Source organism: Oncorhynchus masou, unplaced genomic scaffold (genome assembly GCF_036934945.1).
Source record: "Oncorhynchus masou masou isolate Uvic2021 unplaced genomic scaffold, UVic_Omas_1.1 unplaced_scaffold_1647, whole genome shotgun sequence".
Lineage (NCBI taxonomy): Eukaryota > Metazoa > Chordata > Actinopteri > Salmoniformes > Salmonidae > Oncorhynchus > Oncorhynchus masou.
This window is the reverse complement of record NW_027006583.1, coordinates 69,793-91,126: the sequence shown is the minus strand read 5'-3', so window position 1 is coordinate 91,126 and position 21,334 is coordinate 69,793. Positions and strand designations below refer to the sequence as shown.

General features: G+C 43.9%; 1 protein-coding gene across 1 annotated transcript in view; it reads right to left on the bottom strand.

The window, feature by feature from the left end:
* Positions 1–16,676, bottom strand: part of LOC135531564 (bifunctional heparan sulfate N-deacetylase/N-sulfotransferase 4-like) — a 49,913-nt gene extending 33,237 nt beyond the window's left edge. The window contains exons 1-3 of the mRNA XM_064959572.1: positions 16,369–16,676; positions 13,433–14,994; positions 12,604–12,784 (exon numbers count right to left, since the gene is read on the bottom strand). Of these exons, the coding sequence (XP_064815644.1) occupies positions 12,604–12,784; positions 13,433–13,596 (345 nt within the window). The 5' untranslated portion in view covers positions 13,597–14,994; positions 16,369–16,676. The remainder of the gene's footprint in view (positions 1–12,603; positions 12,785–13,432; positions 14,995–16,368) is intronic.
* Positions 16,677–21,334: the final 4,658 nt, after the last annotated feature.

Genomic DNA, 21,334 nt, shown 5'->3' with positions numbered 1-21,334 from the left:
CCATAATAATAATAATATTAACCTGGTCAGTGAGAGGAGACAGGTCTCCCTTCCCCATAATAATAATAATATTAACCTGGTCAGTGAGAGGAGACAGGTCTCCCTTCCCCATAATAATAATAATATTAACCTGGTCAGTGAGAGGAGACAGGTCTCCCTTCCCCATAATAATAATAATATTAACCTGTTCAGTGAGAGGAGACAGGTCTCCCTTCCCCATAATAATAATAATATTAACCTGGTCAGTGAGAGGAGACAGGTCTCCCTTCCCCATAATAATAATAATATTAACCTGTTCAGTGAGAGGAGGCAGGTCTCCCTTCCCCATAATAATAATAATATTAACCTGGTCAGTGAGAGGAGACAGGTCTCCCTTCCCCATAATAATAATAATATTAACCTGGTCAGTGAGAGGAGACAGGTCTCCCTTCCCCATAATAATAATAATATTAACCTGGTCAGTGAGGCAGGTCTCCCTTCCCCATAATAATAATAATATTAACCTGGTCAGTGAGGCAGGTCTACCTTACCCATAATAATAATAATATTAACCTGGTCAGTGAGACAGGTCTCCCTTCCCCATAATAATAATAATATTAACCTGGTCAGTGAGACAGGTCTCCCTTCCCCATAATAATAATAATATTAACCTGGTCAGTGAGACAGGTCTCCCTTCCCCATAATAATAATAATATTAACCTGGTCAGTGAGAGGAGACAGGTCTCCCTTCCCCATAATAATAATAATATTAACCTGGTCAGTGAGACAGGTCTCCCTTCCCCATAATAATAATAATAATATTAACCTGGTCAGTGAGAGGAGACAGGTCTCCCTTCCCCATAATAATAATAATATTAACCTGGTCAGTGAGAGGAGACAGGTCTCCCTTCCCCATAATAATAATAATATTAACCTGGTCAGTGAGAGGAGACAGGTCTCCCTTCCCCATAATAATAATAATATTAACCTGGTCAGTGAGAGGAGACAGGTCTCCCTTCCCCATAATAATAATAATATTAACCTGGTCAGTGAGAGGAGACAGGTCTCCCTTCCCCATAATAATAATAATATTAACCTGGTCAGTGAGACAGGTCTCCCTTCCCCATAATAATAATAATATTATCCTGGTCAGTGAGAGGAGGCAGGTCTCCCTTCCCCATAATAATAATAATATTAACCTGGTCAGTGAGAGGAGACAGGTCTCCCTTCCCCATAATAATAATAATATTAACCTGGTCAGTGAGACAGGTCTCCCTTCCCCATAATAATAATAATATTAACCTGGTCAGTGAGACAGGTCTCCCTTCCCCATAATAATAATAATATTAACCTGGTCAGTGAGAGGAGACAGGTCTCCCTTCCCCATAATAATAATAATATTAACCTGGTCAGTGAGAGGAGACAGGTCTCCCTTCCCCATAATAATAATACTATTAACCTGGTCAGTGAGACAGGTCTCCCTTCCCCATAATAATAATACTATTAACCTGGTCAGTGAGACAGGTCTCCCTTCCCCATAATAATAATAATATTAACCTGGTCAGTGAGACAGGTCTCCCTTCCCCATAATAATAATAATATTAACCTGGTCAGTTAGGCAGGTCTCCCTTCTCCATAATAATAATAATATTAACCTGGTCAGTGAGACAGGTCTCCCTTCCCCATAATAATAATAATATTAACCTGGTCAGTGAGGCAGGTCTCCCTTCTCCATAATAATAATAATATTAACCTGGTCAGTGAGGCAGGTCTCCCTTCCCCATAATAATAATAATATTAACCTGGTCAGTGAGAGGAGACAGGTCTCCCTTCCCCATAATAATAATAATATTAACCTGGTCAGTGAGAGGAGACAGGTCTCCCTTCCCCATAATAATAATAATATTAACCTGGTCAGTGAGACAGGTCTCCCTTCCCCATAATAATAATAATATTAACCTGGTCAGTGAGACAGGTCTCTCTTCCCCATAATAATAATAATATTAACCTGGTCAGTGAGAGGAGACAGGTCTCCCTTCCCCATAATAATAATAATATTAACCTGGTCAGTGAGGCAGGTCTCCTTCTCCATAATAATAATAATATTAACCTGTTCAGTGAGAGGAGGCAGGTCTCCCTTCTCCATAATAATAATAATATTAACCTGTTCAGTGAGAGGAGGCAGGTCTCCCTTCCCCATAATAATAATAATATTAACCTGGTCAGTGAGGCAGGTCTCCCTTCCCCATAATAATAATAATATTAACCTGGTCAGTGAGACAGGTCTCCCTTCTCCATAATAATAATAATATTAACCTGGTCAGTGAGACAGGTCTCCCTTCCTCATAATAATAATTATATTAACCTGGTCAGTGAGACAGGTCTCCCTTCCCCATAATAATAATAATATTAACCTGGTCAGTGAGGCAGGTCTCCCTTCCCCATAATAATAATAATATTAACCTGGTCAGTGAGAGGAGGCAGGTCTCCCTTCCCCATAATAATAATAATATTAACCTGGTCAGTGAGAGGAGACAGGTCTCCCTTCCCCATAATAATAATAATATTAACCTGGTCAGTGAGAGGAGACAGGTCTCCCTTCCCCATAATAATAATAATATTAACCTGGTCAGTGAGAGGAGGCAGGTCTCCCTTCCCCATAATAATAATAATATTAACCTGGTCAGTGAGACAGGTCTCCCTTCCCCATAATAATAATAATATTAACCTGGTCAGTGAGGCAGGTCTCCCTTCCCCATAATAATAATAATATTAACCTGGTCAGTGAGAGGAGGCAGGTCTCCCTTCCCCATAATAATAATAATATTAACCTGGTCAGTGAGACAGGTCTCCCTTCCCCATAATAATAATAATATTAACCTGGTCAGTGAGGCAGGTCTCCCTTCCCCATAATAATAATAATATTAACCTGGTCAGAGAGACAGGTCTCCCTTCCCCATAATAATAATAATATTAACCTGGTCAGTGAGAGGAGGCAGGTCTCCCTCCCCCATAATAATAATAATATTAACCTGGTCAGTGAGAGGAGACAGGTCTCCCTTCCCCATAATAATAATAATATTAACCTGGTCAGTGAGACAGGTCTCCCTTCCCCATAATAATAATAATATTAACCTGGTCAGTGAGACAGGTCTCCCTTCCCCATAATAATAATAATATTAACCTGGTCAGTGAGACAGGTCTCCCTTCCCCATAATAATAATAATATTAACCTGGTCAGTGAGACAGGTCTCCCTTCCCCATAATAATAATAATATTAACCTGGTCAGTGAGGCAGGTCTCCCTTCCCCATAATAATAATAATATTAACCTGGTCAGTGAGAGGAGGCAGGTCTCCCTTCTCCATAATAATAATAATATTAACCTGGTCAGTGAGAGGAGACAGGTCTCCCTTCCCCATAATAATAATAATATTAACCTGGTCAGTGAGACAGGTCTCCCTTCCCCATAATAATAATAATATTAACCTGGTCAGTGAGAGGAGACAGGTCTCCCTCCCCCATAATAATAATAATATTAACCTGGTCAGTGAGAGGAGACAGGTCTCCCTTCCCCATAATAATAATAATATTAACCTGGTCAGTGAGACAGGTCTCCCTTCCCCATAATAATAATAATATTAACCAGGTCAGTGAGAGGAAGCAGGTCTCCCTTCCCCATAATAATAATAATATTAACCTGGTCAGTGAGAGGAGACAGGTCTCCCTTCCCCATAATAATAATAATATTAACCTGGTCAGTGAGATGAGACAGGTCTCCCTTCCCCATAATAATAATAATATTAACCTGGTCAGTGAGACAGGTCACCCTTCCCCATAATAATAATAATATTAACCTGGTCAGTGAGAGGAGGCAGGTCTCCCTTCCCCATAATAATAATAATATTAACCTGGTCAGTGAGAGGAGGCAGGTCTCCCTTCCCCATAATAATAATAATATTAACCTGGTCAGTGAGACAGGTCTCCCTTCCCCATAATATAATAATATTAACCTGGTCAGTGAGACAGGTCTCCCTTCCCCATAATAATAATAATATTAACCTGGTCAGTGAGACAGGTCTCCCTTCCCCATAATAATAATAATAATATTAACCTGGTCAGTGAGAGGAGGCAGGTCTCCCTTCCCCATAATAATAATAATATTAACCTGGTCAGTGAGAGGAGACAGGTCTCCCTTCCCCATAATAATAATAATATTAACCTGGTCAGTGAGACAGGTCTCCCTTCCCCATAATAATAATAATATTAACCTGGTCAGTGAGAGGAGACAGGTCTCCCTTCCCCATAATAATAATAATATTAACCTGGTCAGTGAGGCAGGTCTCCCTTCCCCATAATAATAATAATATTAACCTGGTCAGTGAGAGGAGACAGGTCTCCCTTCCCCATAATAATAATAATATTAACCTGGTCAGTGAGGCAGGTCTCCCTTCCCCATAATAATAATAATATTAACCTGGTCAGTGAGAGGAGACAGGTCTCCCTTCCCCATAATAATAATAATATTAACCTGGTCAGTGAGACAGGTCTCCCTTCCCCATAATAATAATAATATTAACCTGGTCAGTGAGGCAGGTCTCCCTTCCCCATAATAATAATAATAATATTAACCTGGTCAGTGAGAGGAGGCAGGTCTCCCTTCCCCATAATAATAATAATATTAACCTGGTCAGTGAGAGGAGACAGGTCTCCCTTCCCCATAATAATAATAATATTAACCTGGTCAGTGAGGCAGGTCTCCCTTCCCCATAATAATAATAATATTAACCTGGTCAGTGAGGCAGGTCTCCCTTCCCCATAGTAATAATATTACCCTGGTCAGTGAGAGGAGACAGGTCTCCCTTCCCCATAATAATAATATTAACCTGGTCAGTGAGACAGGTCTCCCTTCCCCATAATAATAATAATATTAACCTGGTCAGTGAGAGGAGACAGGTCTCCCTTCCCCATAATAATAATAATATTAACCTGGTCAGTGAGACAGGTCTCCCTTCCCCATAATATAATAATATTAACCTGGTCAGTGAGAGGAGGCAGGTCTCCCTTCCCCATAATAATAATAATATTAACCTGGTCAGTGAGAGGAGGCAGGTCTCCCTTCCCCATAATAATAATAATATTAACCTGGTCAGTGAGACAGGTCTCCCTTCCCCATAATAATAATAATATTAACCTGGTCAGTGAGACAGGTCTCCCTTCCCCATAATAATAATAATATTAACCTGGTCAGTGAGACAGGTCTCCCTTCCCCATAATAATAATAATATTAACCTGGTCAGTGAGGCAGGTCTCCCTTCCCCATAATAATAATAATATTAACCTGGTCAGTGAGAGGAGGCAGGTCTCCCTTCCCCATAATAATAATAATATTAACCTGGTCAGTGAGAGGAGGCAGGTCTCCCTTCCCCATAATAATAATAATATTAACCTGGTCAGTGAGAGGAGACAGGTCTCCCTTCCCCATAATAATAATAATAATATTAACCTGGTCAGTGAGAGGAGACAGGTCCCCCTTCCCCATAATAATAATAATATTAACCTGGTCAGTGAGGCAGGTCTCCCTTCCCCATAATAATAATAATATTAACCTGGTCAGTGAGAGGAGGCAGGTCTCCCTTCCCCATAATAATAATAATAATATTAACCTGGTCAGTGAGAGGAGACAGGTCCCCCTTCCCCATAATAATAATAATATTAACCTGGTCAGTGAGACAGGTCTCCCTTCCCCATAATAATAATAATATTAACCTGGTCAGTGAGGCAGGTCTCCCTTCCCCATAATAATAATAATATTAACCTGGTCAGTGAGACAGGTCTCCCTTCCCCATAATAATAATAATATTAACCTGGTCAGTGAGACAGGTCTCCCTTCCCCATAATAATAATAATATTAACCTGGTCAGTGAGGCAGGTCTCCCTTCCCCATAATAATAATAATATTAACCTGGTCAGTGAGAGGAGGCAGGTCTCCCTTCCCCATAATAATAATAATATTAACCTGGTCAGTGAGAGGAGACAGGTCTCCTTCCCCATAATAATAATAATATTAACCTGGTCAGTGAGGCAGGTCTCCCTTCCCCATAATAATAATAATATTAACCTGGTCAGTGAGAGGAAGCAGGTCTCCCTTCCCCATAATAATAATAATATTAACCTGGTCAGTGAGGCAGGTCTCCCTTCCCCATAATAATAATAATATTAACCTGGTCAGTGAGGCAGGTCTCCCTTCCCCATAATAATAATAATATTAACCTGGTCAGTGAGGCAGGTCTCCCTTCCCCATAATAATAATAATATTAACCTGGTCAGTGAGAGGAAGCAGGTCTCCCTTCCCCATAATAATAATAATATTAACCTGGTCAGTGAGGCAGGTCTCCCTTCCCCATAATAATAATAATATTAACCTGGTCAGTGAGAGGAGGCAGGTCTCCCTTCCCCATAATAATAATAATAATATTAACCTGGTCAGTGAGAGGAGACAGGTCTCCCTTCCCCATAATAATAATAATATTAACCTGGTCAGTGAGGCAGGTCTCCCTTCCCCATAATAATAATAATATTAACCTGGTCAGTGAGAGGAGACAGGTCTCCCTTCCCCATAATAATAATAATATTAACCTGGTCAGTGAGGCAGGTCTCCCTTCCCCATAATAATAATAATATTAACCTGGTCAGTGAGACAGGTCTCCCTTCCCCATAATAATAATAATATTAACCTGGTCAGTGAGACAGGTCTCCCTTCCCCATAATAATAATAATATTAACCTGGTCAGTGAGGCAGGTCTCCCTTCCCCATAATAATAATAATATTAACCTGGTCAGTGAGAGGAGGCAGGTCTCCCTTCCCCATAATAATAATAATATTAACCTGGTCAGTGAGACAGGTCTCCCTTCCCCATAATAATAATAATATTAACCTGGTCAGTGAGGCAGGTCTCCCTTCCCCATAATAATAATAATATTAACCTGGTCAGTGAGAGGAGGCAGGTCTCCCTTCCCCATAATAATAATAATATTAACCTGGTCAGTGAGAGGAGACAGGTCTCCCTTCCCCATAATAATAATAATATTAACCTGGTCAGTGAGGCAGGTCTCCCTTCCCCATAATAATAATAATATTAACCTGGTCAGTGAGAGGAAGCAGGTCTCCCTTCCCCATAATAATAATAATATTAACCTGGTCAGTGAGGCAGGTCTCCCTTCCCCATAATAATAATAATATTAACCTGGTCAGTGAGGCAGGTCTCCCTTCCCCATAATAATAATAATATTAACCTGGTCAGTGAGGCAGGTCTCCCTTCCCCATAATAATAATAATATTAACCTGGTCAGTGAGAGGAAGCAGGTCTCCCTTCCCCATAATAATAATAATATTAACCTGGTCAGTGAGGCAGGTCTCCCTTCCCCATAATAATAATAATATTAACCTGGTCAGTGAGAGGAGGCAGGTCTCCCTTCCCCATAATAATAATAATATTAACCTGGTCAGTGAGGCAGGTCTCCCTTCCCCATAATAATAATAATATTAACCTGGTCAGTGAGACAGGTCTCCCTTCCCCATAATAATAATAATATTAACCTGGTCAGTGAGGCAGGTCTCCCTTCCCCATAATAATAATAATATTAACCTGGTCAGTGAGACAGGTCTCCCTTCCCCATAATAATAATAATATTAACCTGGTCAGTGAGAGGAGGCAGGTCTCCCTTCCCCATAATAATAATAATAATATTAACCTGGTCAGTGAGAGGAGACAGGTCTCCCTTCCCCATAATAATAATAATATTAACCTGGTCAGTGAGGCAGGTCTCCCTTCCCCATAATAATAATAATATTAACCTGGTCAGTGAGACAGGTCTCCCTTCCCCATAATAATAATAATATTAACCTGGTCAGTGAGGCAGGTCTCCCTTCCCCATAATAATAATATTAACCTGGTCAGTGAGACAGGTCTCCCTTCCCCATAATAATAATAATATTAACCTGGTCAGTGAGGCAGGTCTCCCTTCCCCATAATAATAATAATATTAACCTGGTCAGTGAGAGGAGGCAGGTCTCTCTTCCCCATAATAATAATAATATTAACCTGGTCAGTGAGGCAGGTCTCCCTTCCCCATAATAATAATAATATTAACCTGGTCAGTGAGAGGAGACAGGTCTCCCTTCCCCATAATAATAATAATATTAACCTGGTCAGTGAGACAGGTCTCCCTTCCCCATAATAATAATAATATTAACCTGGTCAGTGAGACAGGTCTCCCTTCCCCATAATAATAATAATATTAACCTGGTCAGTGAGACAGGTCTCCCTTCCCCATAATAATAATAATATTAACCTGGTCAGTGAGACAGGTCTCCCTTCCCCATAATAATAATAATATTAACCTGGTCAGTGAGACAGGTCTCCTTCCCCATAATAATAATAATATTAACCTGGTCAGTGAGAGGAGGTAGGTCTCCCTTCCCCATAATAATAATAATATTAACCTGGTCAGTGAGACAGGTCTCCCTTCCCCATAATAATAATAATATTAACCTGGTCAGTGAGGCAGGTCTCCCTTCCCCATAATAATAATAATATTAACCTGGTCAGTGAGACAGGTCTCTCTTCCCCATAATAATAATAATATTAACCTGGTCAGTGAGACAGGTCTCCCTTCCCCATAATAATAATAATATTAACCTGGTCAGTGAGACAGGTCTCTCTTCCCCATAATAATAATAATATTAACCTGGTCAGTGAGAGGAGGCAGGTCTCCCTTCCCCATAATAATAATAATATTAACCTGGTCAGTGAGACAGGTCTCCCTTCCCCATAATAATAATAATATTAACCTGGTCAGTGAGACAGGTCTCCCTTCCCCATAATAATAATAATATTAACCTGGTCAGTGAGAGGAGACAGGTCTCCCTTCCCCATAATAATAATAATATTAACCTGGTCAGTGAGGCAGGTCTACCTTCCCCATAATAATAATAATATTAACCTGGTCAGTGAGGCAGGTCTACCTTCCCCATAATAATAATAATATTAACCTGGTCAGTGAGACAGGTCTACCTTCCCCATAATAATAATAATATTAACCTGGTCAGTGAGGCAGGTCTACCTTCCCCATAATAATAATAATATTAACCTGGTCAGTGAGACAGGTCTCCCTTCCCCATAATAATAATATTAACCTGGTCAGTGAGAGGAGACAGGTCTACCTTCCCCATAATAATAATAATATTAACCTGGTCAGTGAGACAGGTCTCCCTTCCCCATAATAATAATATTAACCTGGTCAGTGAGAGGAGGCAGGTCTCCCTTCCCCATAATAATAATAATATTAACCTGTTCAGTGAGAGGAGACAGGTCTCCCTTCCCCATAATAATAATAATATTAACCTGGTCAGTGAGAGGAGACAGGTCTCCCTTCCCCATAATAATAATAATATTAACCTGGTCAGTGAGGCAGGTCTCCCTTCCCCATAATAATAATAATATTAACCTGGTCAGTGAGACAGGTCTCCCTTCCCCATAATAATAATAATATTAACCTGGTCAGTGAGAGGAGGCAGGTCTCCCTTCCCCATAATAATAATAATATTAACCTGGTCAGTGAGACAGGTCTCCCCTTCCCCATAATAATAATAATATTAACCTGGTCAGTGAGACAGGTCTCCCTTCCCCATAATAATAATAATATTAACCTGGTCAGTGAGACAGGTCTCCCTTCACCATAATAATAATAATATTAACCTGGTCAGTGAGAGGAGGCAGGTCTCCCTTCCCCATAATAATAATAATATTAACCTGGTCAGTGAGAGGAGACAGGTCTCCCTTCCCCATAATAATAATAATAATATTAACCTGGTCAGTGAGGCAGGTCTCCCTTCCCCATAATAATAATAATATTAACCTGGTCAGTGAGAGGAGGCAGGTCTCCCTTCCCCATAATAATAATAATATTAACCTGGTCAGTGAGGCAGGTCTCCCTTCCCCATAATAATAATAATATTAACCTGGTCAGTGAGAGGAGGCAGGTCTCCCTTCCCCATAATAATAATAATATTAACCTGGTCAGTGAGAGGAGACAGGTCTCCTTCCCCATAATAATAATAATATTAACCTGGTCAGTGAGACAGGTCTCCCTTCCCCATAATAATAATAATATTAACCTGGTCAGTGAGACAGGTCTCCCTTCCCCATAATAATAATAATATTAACCTGGTCAGTGAGGCAGGTCTCCCTTCCCCATAATAATAATAATATTAACCTGGTCAGTGAGAGGAGACAGGTCTCCCTTCCCCATAATAATAATAATATTAACCTGGTCAGTGAGACAGGTCTCCCTTCCCCATAATAATAATAATATTAACCTGGTCAGTGAGACAGGTCTCCCTTCCCCATAATAATAATAATATTAACCTGGTCAGTGAGACAGGTCTCCCTTCCCCATAATAATAATAATATTAACCTGGTCAGTGAGAGGAAGCAGGTCTCCCTTCCCCATAATAATAATAATATTAACCTGGTCAGTGAGAGGAGACAGGTCTCCCTTCCCCATAATAATAATAATATTAACCTGGTCAGTGAGGCAGGTCTCCCTTCCCCATAATAATAATAATATTAACCTGGTCAGTGAGAGGAGACAGGTCTCCCTTCCCCATAATAATAATAATATTAACCTGGTCAGTGAGACAGGTCTCCCTTCCCCATAATAATAATAATATTAACCTGGTCAGTGAGAGGAGACAGGTCTCCCTTCCCCATAATAATAATAATATTAACCTGGTCAGTTAGAGGAGACAGGTCTCCCTTCCCCATAATAATAATGATATTAACCTGGTCAGTGAGACAGGTCTCCCTTCCCCATAATAATAATAATATTAACCTGGTCAGTGAGAGGAGACAGGTCTCTCTTCCCCATAATAATAATAATATTAACCTGGTCAGTGAGGCAGGTCTCCCTTCCCCATAATAATAATAATATTAACCTGGTCAGTGAGACAGGTCTCCCTTCCCCATAATAATAATAATATTAACCTGGTCAGTGAGAGGAGGCAGGTCTCCCTTCCCCATAATAATAATAATATTAACCTGGTCAGTGAGGCAGGTCTCCCTTCCCCATAATAATAATAATATTAACCTGGTCAGTGAGACAGGTCTCCCTTCCCCATAATAATAATAATATTAACCTGGTCAGTGAGAGGAGGCAGGTCTCCCTTCCCCATAATAATAATAATATTAACCTGGTCAGTGAGACAGGTCTCCCTTCCCCATAATAATAATAATATTAACCTGGTCAGTGAGAGGAGACAGGTCTCCCTTCCCCATAATAATAATAATATTAACCTGGTCAGTGAGAGGAGGCAGGTCTCCCTTCTCCATAATAATAATAATATTAACCTGGTCAGTGAGAGGAGGCAGGTCTCCCTTCCCCATAATAATAATAATATTAACCTGGTCAGTGAGACAGGTCTCCCTTCCCCATAATAATAATAATATTAACCTGGTCAGTGAGGCAGGTCTCCCTTCTCCATAATAATAATAATATTAACCTGTTCAGTGAGAGGAGGCAGGTCTCCCTTCTCCATAATAATAATAATATTAACCTGGTCAGTGAGACAGGTCTCCCTTCTCCATAATAATAATAATATTAACCTGGTCAGTGAGGCAGGTCTCCCTTCCCCATAATAATAATAATAATATTAACCTGGTCAGTGAGAGGAGACAGGTCTCCCTTCCCCATATAATAATAATAATATTAACCTGGTCAGTGAGGCAGGTCTCCCTTCCCCATAATAATAATAATATTAACCTGGTCAGTGAGAGGAGACAGGTCTCCCTTCCCCATAATAATAATAATATTAACCTGGTCAGTGAGACAGGTCTCCCTTCCCCATAATAATAATAATATTAACCTGGTCAGTGAGGCAGGTCTCTCTTCCCCATAATAATAATAATATTAACCTGGTCAGTGAGACAGGTCTCCTTCCCCATAATAATAATAATATTAACCTGGTCAGTGAGACAGGTCTCTCTTCCCCATAATAATAATAATATTAACCTGGTCAGTGAGACAGGTCTCCTTCCCCATAATAATAATAATATTAACCTGGTCAGTGAGACAGGTCTCCCTTCCCCATAATAATAATAATATTAACCTGGTCAGTGAGAGGAGGCAGGTCTCCCTTCCCCATAATAATAATAATATTAACCTGGTCAGTGAGGCAGGTCTCCCTTCCCCATAATAATAATAATATTAACCTGGTCAGTGAGACAGGTCTCCCTTCCCCATAATAATAATAATATTAACCTGGTCAGTGAGGCAGGTCTCCCTTCCCCATAATAATAATAATATTAACCTGGTCAGTGAGGCAGGTCTCCCTTCCCCATAATAATAATAATATTAACCTGGTCAGTGAGAGGAGACAGGTCTCCCTTCCCCATAATAATAATAATATTAACCTGGTCAGTGAGGCAGGTCTCCCTTCCCCATAATAATAATAATATTAACCTGGTCAGTGAGAGGAAGCAGGTCTCCCTTCCCCATAATAATAATAATATTAACCTGGTCAGTGAGACAGGTCTCCCTTCCCCATAATAATAATAATATTAACCTGGTCAGTGAGAGGAGGCAGGTCTCTCTTCCCCGGGGTGATCTCTGTTGTGAAGGGGTACCTGGCTGACTCCAGGATGGCGACTATGTCCTGTCCTAACTGGCTATACTGTGATTCTACTAGTACCAATACTACTGGGTCGACTGAGGGGAGGGGCTGCGTGTCGCGTTCGGATCGTCTGTCAGTGTGTTTATCAGTGTGTGTGTTGGGGTGTTTATCAGTGTGTGTGTCGGGGTGTTTATCAGTGTGTGTGTCGGGGTGTTTATCGGTGTGTGTGTTGGGGTGTTTATCAGTGTGTGTGTTGGGGTGTTTATCGGTGTGTGTGTTGGGGTGTTTATCAGTGTGTGTGTTGGGGTGTTTATCAGTGTGTGTGTCGGGGTGTTTATCAGTGTGTGTGTCAGGGTGTTTATCGGTGTGTGTGTTGGGGTCAGATCGTCTGTCAGTGTGTGTGTTGGGGTCAGATCGTCTGTCGGTGTGTGTGTTGGGGTGTTTATCAGTGTGTGTGTCGGGGTGTTTATCAGTGTGTGTGTCAGGGTGTTTATCAGTGTGTGTGTTGGGGTGTTTATCAGTGTGTGTGTTGGGGTGTTTATCAGTGTGTGTGTTGGGGTGTTTATCGGGGTGTGTGTTGGGGTGTTCATCAGTGTGTGTGTCGGGGTGTTTATCAGTGTGTGTGTTGGGGTGTTTATCAGTGTGTGTGTCGGGGTGTTTATCAGTGTGTGTGTTTGGGTGTTTATTAGTGTGTGTGTTGAGGTCGTGTTGTCTGTCGGTGTGTGTGTACCGGTTGGTTCGTCTGTCGGTGTGTGTGTTGGGGGATCTGTAGGGAGTTGGAAAGGGCAGGGGGCACGCCACAGCAACGTGCTCTCCTGATTGGTTGAGCTGTAGAGTGGGGGCGGAGTGAGAGAATAGGAAGTAGGCGGAGCCTAGCAGGGAGCCAGAGGCGAGGAGGAGGAGGAAGCGCCGCAGGTGGCGACGGACATGCACCGCTAACGACATCACTACCTGGATGTGTCGCGGTGTATACAGGTGTATGTCAGGGTGTGTGTCGCGATGTATACAGGTGTATGTCAGGGTGTGTGTCGCGATGTATACAGGTGTATGTCAGGGTGTGTGTGTATGTCAGGGTGTGTGTGTATGTCAGGGTGTGTGTCGCGATGTATACAGGTGTATGTCAGGGTGTGTGTCGCGATGTATACAGGTGTATGTCAGGGTGTGTGTCAGGGTGTGTGTCAGGGTGTGTGTCGCGGTGTATACAGGTGTATGTCAGGGTGTATGTCAGGGTGTGTGTCAGGGTGTGTGTCGCGGTGTATACAGGTGTATGTCAGGGTGTGTGTCAGGGTGTGTGTGTATGTCAGGGTGTGTGTCGCGATGTATACAGGTGTATGTCAGGGTGTGTGTCGCGATGTATACAGGTGTATGTCAGGGTGTGTGTGTATGTCAGGGTGTGTGTCGAGATGTATACAGGTGTATGTCAGGGTGTGTGTCAGGGTGTGTGTCGCGGTGTATACAGGTGTATGTCAGGGTGTGTGTGTATGTCAGGGTGTGTGTGTATGTCAGGGTGTGTGTCGCGGTGTATACAGGTGTATGTCAGGGTGTGTGTCGCGGTGTATACAGGTGTATGTCAGGGTGTGTGTCAGGGTGTGTGTGTATGTCAGGGTGTGTGTCGCGATGTATACAGGTGTATGTCAGGGTGTATGACAGGGTGTGTGTCGCGATGTATACAGGTGTATACAGGTGTGTGTCAGGGTGTGTGTCGCGATGTATACAGGTGTATGTCAGGGTGTGTGTCGCGATGTATACAGGTGTATGTCAGGGTGTATGACAGGGTGTGTGTCGCGATGTATACAGGTGTATACAGGTGTGTGTCAGGGTGTGTGTCGCGATGTATACAGGTGTATGTCAGGGTGTGTGTCGCGATGTATACAGGTGTATGTCAGGGTGTGTGTCAGGGTGTGTGTGTATGTCAGGGTGTGTGTCAGGGTGTGTGTGTATGTCAGGGTGTGTGTCGCGATGTATATAGGTGTATGTCAGGGTGTGTGTGTATGACAGGGTGTGTGTGTATGTCAGGGTGTGTGTGTGTGTGTGTGTATGTCAGGGTGTGTGTGTGTGTGTGTGTGTGTGTGTGTGTCAGGGTGTGTGTGTGTCAGGGTGTGTGTGTGTGTGTCAAGGTGTGTGTGTGTGTGTGTGTGTGTGTGTGTGTGTGTGTGTGTGTGTACGTCTCTATGAAGGGTTTCTAACATGGATGTGGTGGGGAACACTAAGGTCTGTCATGTCACCATGGTGAGGGTCACAGAGGGTCAGAAAGGTCAGCCTGTCATAGTGGAACTTCTCTCTACACCAATCACAACCCAGGACACACAGGGGGAGACGACGTTTTCAGGACAGCTCCTGGACCTGTAGAGCAGGAGACAACATGAGGTTAGAAAAACGCGTGGTGTGTGTGTGTGTGTGTGTGTGTGTGTGTGTGTGTGTGTGTGTGTGTGTGTGTGTGTGTGTGTGTGTTCTAATCAGTGCTCCCTAAGGAGTCTTCGGCCACAGCTGGTAAAGACAGGACTGACTGAAAACAACTTGAAGCCTTAGGGTTCATCACACACACACACTGACACACACACTGACACACACACTGACACACACACACACACACACACAGAGAGACAGACAGACAGACAGACAGACAGACAGACAGACAGACAGACAGACAGACAGACAGACAGACAGACAGACAGACAGACAGACAGACAGACATAATCACAACTAGTTATTAAACTACTAAATAACTACCCATAGCCTAACTTAATCACAACTGGTTATTAAACTACTAACTAACTACCCATTGCCTAACATAATCACAACTAGTAATTAAACTACTAACTAACTACAGATAGCCTAACTTAATCACAACTGGTTATTAAACTACTAACTATCCACCTTTAGCCTGACATAATCACAACTGGTTATTAAACTACTAACTAACTACACGTAGCCTAACATAATCACAACTGGTTATTAAACTAACTACCCATAGCCTAACATAATCACAACTGGTTATTAAACTGCTAACTAACTACCCATAGCCTAACATAATCACAACTGGTTATTAAACTACTAACTAACTACCCATAGCCTAACATAATCACAACTGGTTATTAAACTACTAACTAACTACATGTAGCCTAACTTAGTCACAACCGGTTATTAAACTACTAACTAACTACATGTAGCCTAACTTAATCACAACCGGTTATTAAACTACTAACTAACTACCCATAGCCTAACATAATCACAACTGGTTATTAAACTACTAACTACCCATACACTACTTGACAAATGTCTGATCTCTCTCTTGTTAAGTTAAATAATATAAAATGAATTATGTTTCCATTGAAAGGTCACTAATAATCACATCTCAGAGTGACCAGTTAAATGTTAAACAAATGATTGTTTTCTGTTTACAATGAAACTAAAATACCTACAACAACATGTCATTTTAATCATGCTGGATGATATTAATGACATCGGAGAACGGATAGAAACACCAAACATCAATCGATCGATGTGATCAAATTTGTAAATAGACATTCCAACACACGCAGCTCCTTGTAAAGAAAATAATGAGAGATAGAGGAGGAGAAAGGAGAGAGTGAGAAAGAAGGAGAGCCTTCCTCGCCTTCAGCAAATAAATTCACTAAGGTTTAGAAACCGCTGTTCCATCCGCGGTGCTTTCACGCAGAAAAACAACTCAGCCAGAGCACGGAGTCTATGTTTTACCTCTCGCCGGGATGAGGGCGCTGCTGGGCGGGCAGGTTGAGCGAAGGTGAGCCACTGTTCTGGAGCCGTGATGGAGGAAGGTAAATCCGCCTGTATATCGGGCTGTTGACTCTCTCTCGTCACTAGGTAACCAGCCGGAATAAACGTCTCTACTCCTCCGTCAACTCCTCTCATTCACCATTCCTCCCTTTAGCCCTCTCTCTCTCTCTCTCTCTCGTTCTCTGTCCTCTCCTCTCTTTCTCTCCCTCTCTCCAGATTAGAGCAGAGAAGAGAGAATTACGTCAAGTGTTTAACAGCGGGCACGCGTGAGACAAACCGATATTATCTGTGCCGCTTTCCGTTACTGACCAACTGACTGCCTGCTGCCTGCTCCACTACGGTGTCTGTTCCGTCAGCGCGCAGCAGGAGAGAGGGAGAGTAAGAGACAAAGAGAGAGAGAGACTCAATTTGGCATGACGGTCTGCTATACACAATGATGGAAAGCGGTGTTGGGGGCAAAAACACATGACACACACACACAAACAGTGTGCAGTTAAAATTGGCAAAAAAACACCCAGATGTCTTTTCTCAGGACTGTGGGGTGAGACAGGGATGCCACTTCAGCCCCATGCTCTTCAATATACATACAGTGGGGCAAAAAAGTATTTTGTCAGCCACCAATTGTGCAAGTTCTCCCACTTAAAAAGATGAGAGGCCTGTAATTATCATCATAGGTACACTTCAACTATGACAGACAAAATGAACAAAAAAAAATCCAGAAAATCACATTGAAGGATTTTAATGAATTTATTTGCAAATTATGGTGGAAAATAAGTAGAGGAACTATTGGATATAAAAACGACCAGGAATACTAACTTTGGCAAGTTAAATGGGGCCGACAGAGATGGTCTCCGACAGAGATGGTCGCCTCACCATCATTACGACCAGGAATACTTGCTTTGCCAAGTTAAATGGGGCCGACAGAGATGGTATCCGACAGAGATGGTCGCCTCACCATCATTACGACCAGGAATACTTGCTTTGGCAAGTTAAACGGGGCCGACAGAGATGGTCTCCGACAGAGATGGTCGCCTCACCATCATTACAACCAGGAATACTTGCTTTGCCAAGTTAAATGAGGCCGACAGAGATGGTCTCCGACAGAGATGGTCGCCTCACCATCATTACGACCAGGAATACTTGCTTTGGCATGTTAAATGGGGCCGACAGAGATGGTCTCCGACGGAGATGGTCACCTCACCATCATTACGACCAGGAATACTTGCTTTGCCAAGTGAAATGGGGCCGACAGAGATGGTCTCCGACGGAGATGGTCACCTCACCATCATTACGACCAGGAATACTTGCTTTGCCAAGTGAAATGGGGCCGACAGAGATGGTCTCCGACAGAGATGGTTGCCTCACCATCATTCCGACCAGGAATACTTGCTTTGGCAAGTGAAATGGGGCCGACAGAGATGGTCTCCGACAGAGATGGTCGCCTCACCATCATTACGACCAGGAATACTTGCTTTGCCAAGTTAAATGAGGCCGACAGAGATGGTGTCCGACAGAGATGGTCGCCTCACCATCATTACGACCAGGAATACTTGCTTTGCCAAGTGAAATGGGTCCGACAGAGATGGTCTCCGACAGAGATGGTCGCCTCGCCATCATTACGACCAGGAATACTTGCTTTGCCAAGTTAAATGAGGCCGACAGAGATGGTCTCCGACAGAGATGGGTTGGAGCGAGCGGTCGCATCTACACTTCGGTCCGCAGGAGATACTGCTAGCTTGCTAGCCAACAGCTAGCCAACATCTACCGAATAGAACTTCAACAACCCGGTCAACATTCCGCTTCGCTCCACAGGTAGTATCACATTTTCATTTCACTTCATTACAGTACAACGGTTTGATTTGTTTGATCGTAGCTAGCTAGCTACATAGCCGTCTTTGTATCAAAGACAATTGTGTAGTCTAGAGCGATTTTCTAGGTTAGCTAGCCAGCTATTGTCGTTCTTTTAACGTAACGTAACGGAATCAACACTGCTAGCTAGCCAGCTAGCCCCCGAATAGCAGCACTGTAGAAACTATTACACTCAACGGAACGACTTGATTAGTGTAGTGTCAACAACGCAGCCACTGCCAGCTAGCCTACAAAGTCAACAACGCAGCCACTGCCAGCTAGCCTACTCCAGCAGTACTGTATCATTTCAATCATTTTAGTCAATAAGATTCTTGCTACGTAAGCTTAACTTTCTGAACATTCGAGACGTGTAGTCCACTTGTCATCCCAATCTCCTTTGCATTAGCGTAGCCTCTTCTGTAGCCTGTCAACTATGTGTCTATCTATCCCTGTTCTCTCCTCTCTGCACAGACCATACAAACGCTCCACACCGCGTGGCCGCGGCCACCCTAATCTGGTGGTCCCAGCGCGCACGACCCACGTGGAGTTCCAGGTCTCCGGTAGCCTCTGGAACTGCCGATCTGCGGCCAACAAGGCAGAGTTCATCTCAGCCTATGCCTCCCTCCAGTCCCTCGACTTCTTGGCACTGACGGAAACATGGATCACCACAGATAACACTGCTACTCCTACTGCTCTCTCTTCGTCCGCCCACGTGTTCTCGCACACCCCGAGAGCTTCTGGTCAGCGGGGTGGTGGCACCGGGATCCTCATCTCTCCCAAGTGGTCATTCTCTCTTTCTCCCCTTACCCATCTGTCTATCGCCTCCTTTGAATTCCATGCTGTCACAGTTACTAGCCCTTTCAATCTTCACATCCTTATCATTTATCGCCCCCCAGGTTCCCTCAGAGAGTTCATCAATGAGCTTGATGCCTTGATAAGCTCCTTTCCTGAGGACGGCTCACCTCTCACAGTCCTGGGCGACTTTAACCTCCCCACGTCTACCTTTGACTCATTCCTCTCTGCCTCCTTCTTTCCACTCCTCTCCTCTTTTGACCTCACCCTCTCACCTTCCCCCCCTACTCACATAGCAGGCAATACGCTCGACCTCATCTTTACTAGATGCTGTTCTTCCACTAACCTCATTGCAACTCCCCTCCAAGTCTCCGACCACTACCTTGTATCCTTTTCCCTCTCGCTCTCATCCAACACTTCCCATACTGCCCCTACTCGTATGGTATCGCGCCATCCCAACCTTCGCTCTCTCTCCCCCGCTACTCTCTCCTCTTCCATCCTATCATCTCTTCCCTCTGCTCAAACCTTCTCCAACCTATCTCCTGATTCTTCCTCCTCAACCCTCCTCTCTTCCCTTTCTGCATCCTTTGACTCTCTATGTCCCCTATCCTCCAGGCCGGCTCGGTCCTCCCCTCCCGCTCCGTGGCTCGACGACTCATTGCGAGCTCACAGAACAGGGCTCCGGGCAGCTGAGCGGAAATGGAGGAAAACTCGCCTCCCTGCGGACCTGGCATCCTTTCACTCCCTCCTCTCTACATTTTCCTCCTCTGTCTCTGCTGCTAAAGCCACTTTCTACCACTCTAAATTCCAAGCATCTGCCTCTAACCCTAGGAAGCTCTTTGCCACCTTCTCCTCCCTCCTGAATCCTCCTCCCCCTCCTCCCTCTCTGCAGATGACTTCGTCAACCATTTTGAAAAGAAGGTCGACGACATCCGATCCTCGTTTGCTAAGTCAAACGACACCGCTGGTTCTGCTCACACTGCCCTACCCTGTGCTCTGACCTCTTTCTCCCTCTCTCTCCAGATGAAATCTCGCTTCTTGTGACGGCCGGCCACCCAACAACCTGCCCGCTTGACCCTATCCCCTCCTCTCTTCTCCAGACCATTTCCGGAGACCTTCTCCCTTACCTCACCTCGCTCATCAACTCATCCCTGACCGCTGGCTACGTCCCTTCCGTCTTCAAGAGAGCGAGAGTTGCACCCCTTCTGAAAAAACCTACACTCGATCCCTCCGATGTCAACAACTACAGACCAGTATCCCTTCTTTCTTTTCTCTCCAAAACTCTTGAACGTGCCGTCCTTGGCCAGCTCTCCCGCTATCTCTCTCAGAATGACCTTCTTGATCCAAATCAGTCAGGTTTCAAGACTAGTCATTCAACTGAGACTGCTCTTCTCTGTATCACGGAGGCGCTCCGCACTGCTAAAGCTAACTCTCTCTCCTCTGCTCTCATCCTTCTAGACCTATCGGCTGCCTTCGATACTGTGAACCATCAGATCCTCCTCTCCACCCTCTCCGAGTTGGGCATCTCCGGCGCGGCCCACGCTTGGATTGCGTCCTACCTGACAGGTCGCTCCTACCAGGTGGCGTGGCGAGAATCTGTCTCCTCACCACGCGCTCTCACCACTGGTGTCCCCCAGGGCTCTGTTCTAGGCCCTTTCCTATTCTCGCTATACACCAAGTCACTTGGCTCTGTCATAACCTCACATGGTCTCTCCTATCATTGCTATGCAGACGACACACAATTAATCTTCTCCTTTCCCCCTTCTGATGACCAGGTGGCGAATCGCATCTCTGCATGTCTGGCAGACATATCAGTGTGGATGACGTATCACCACCTCAAGCTGAACCTCGGCAAGACGGAGCTGCTCTTCCTCCCGGGGAAGGACTGCCCGTTCCATGATCTCGCCATCACAGTTGACAACTCCATTGTGTCCTCCTCCCAGAGCGCTAAGAACCTTGGCGTGATCCTGGACAACACCCTGTCGTTCTCAACTAACATCAAGGCGGTGGCCCGTTCCTGTAGGTTCATGCTCTACAACATCCGCAGAGTACGACCCTGCCTCACACAGGAAGCGGCGCAGGTCCTAATCCAGGCACTTGTCATCTCCCGTCTGGATTACTGCAACTCGCTGTTGGCTGGGCTCCCTGCCTGTGCCATTAAACCCCTACAACTCATCCAGAACGCCGCAGCCCGTCTGGTGTTCAACCTTCCCAAGTTCTCTCACGTCACCCCGCTCCTCCGCTCTCTCCACAGGCTTCCAGTTGAAGCTCGCATCCGCTACAAGAC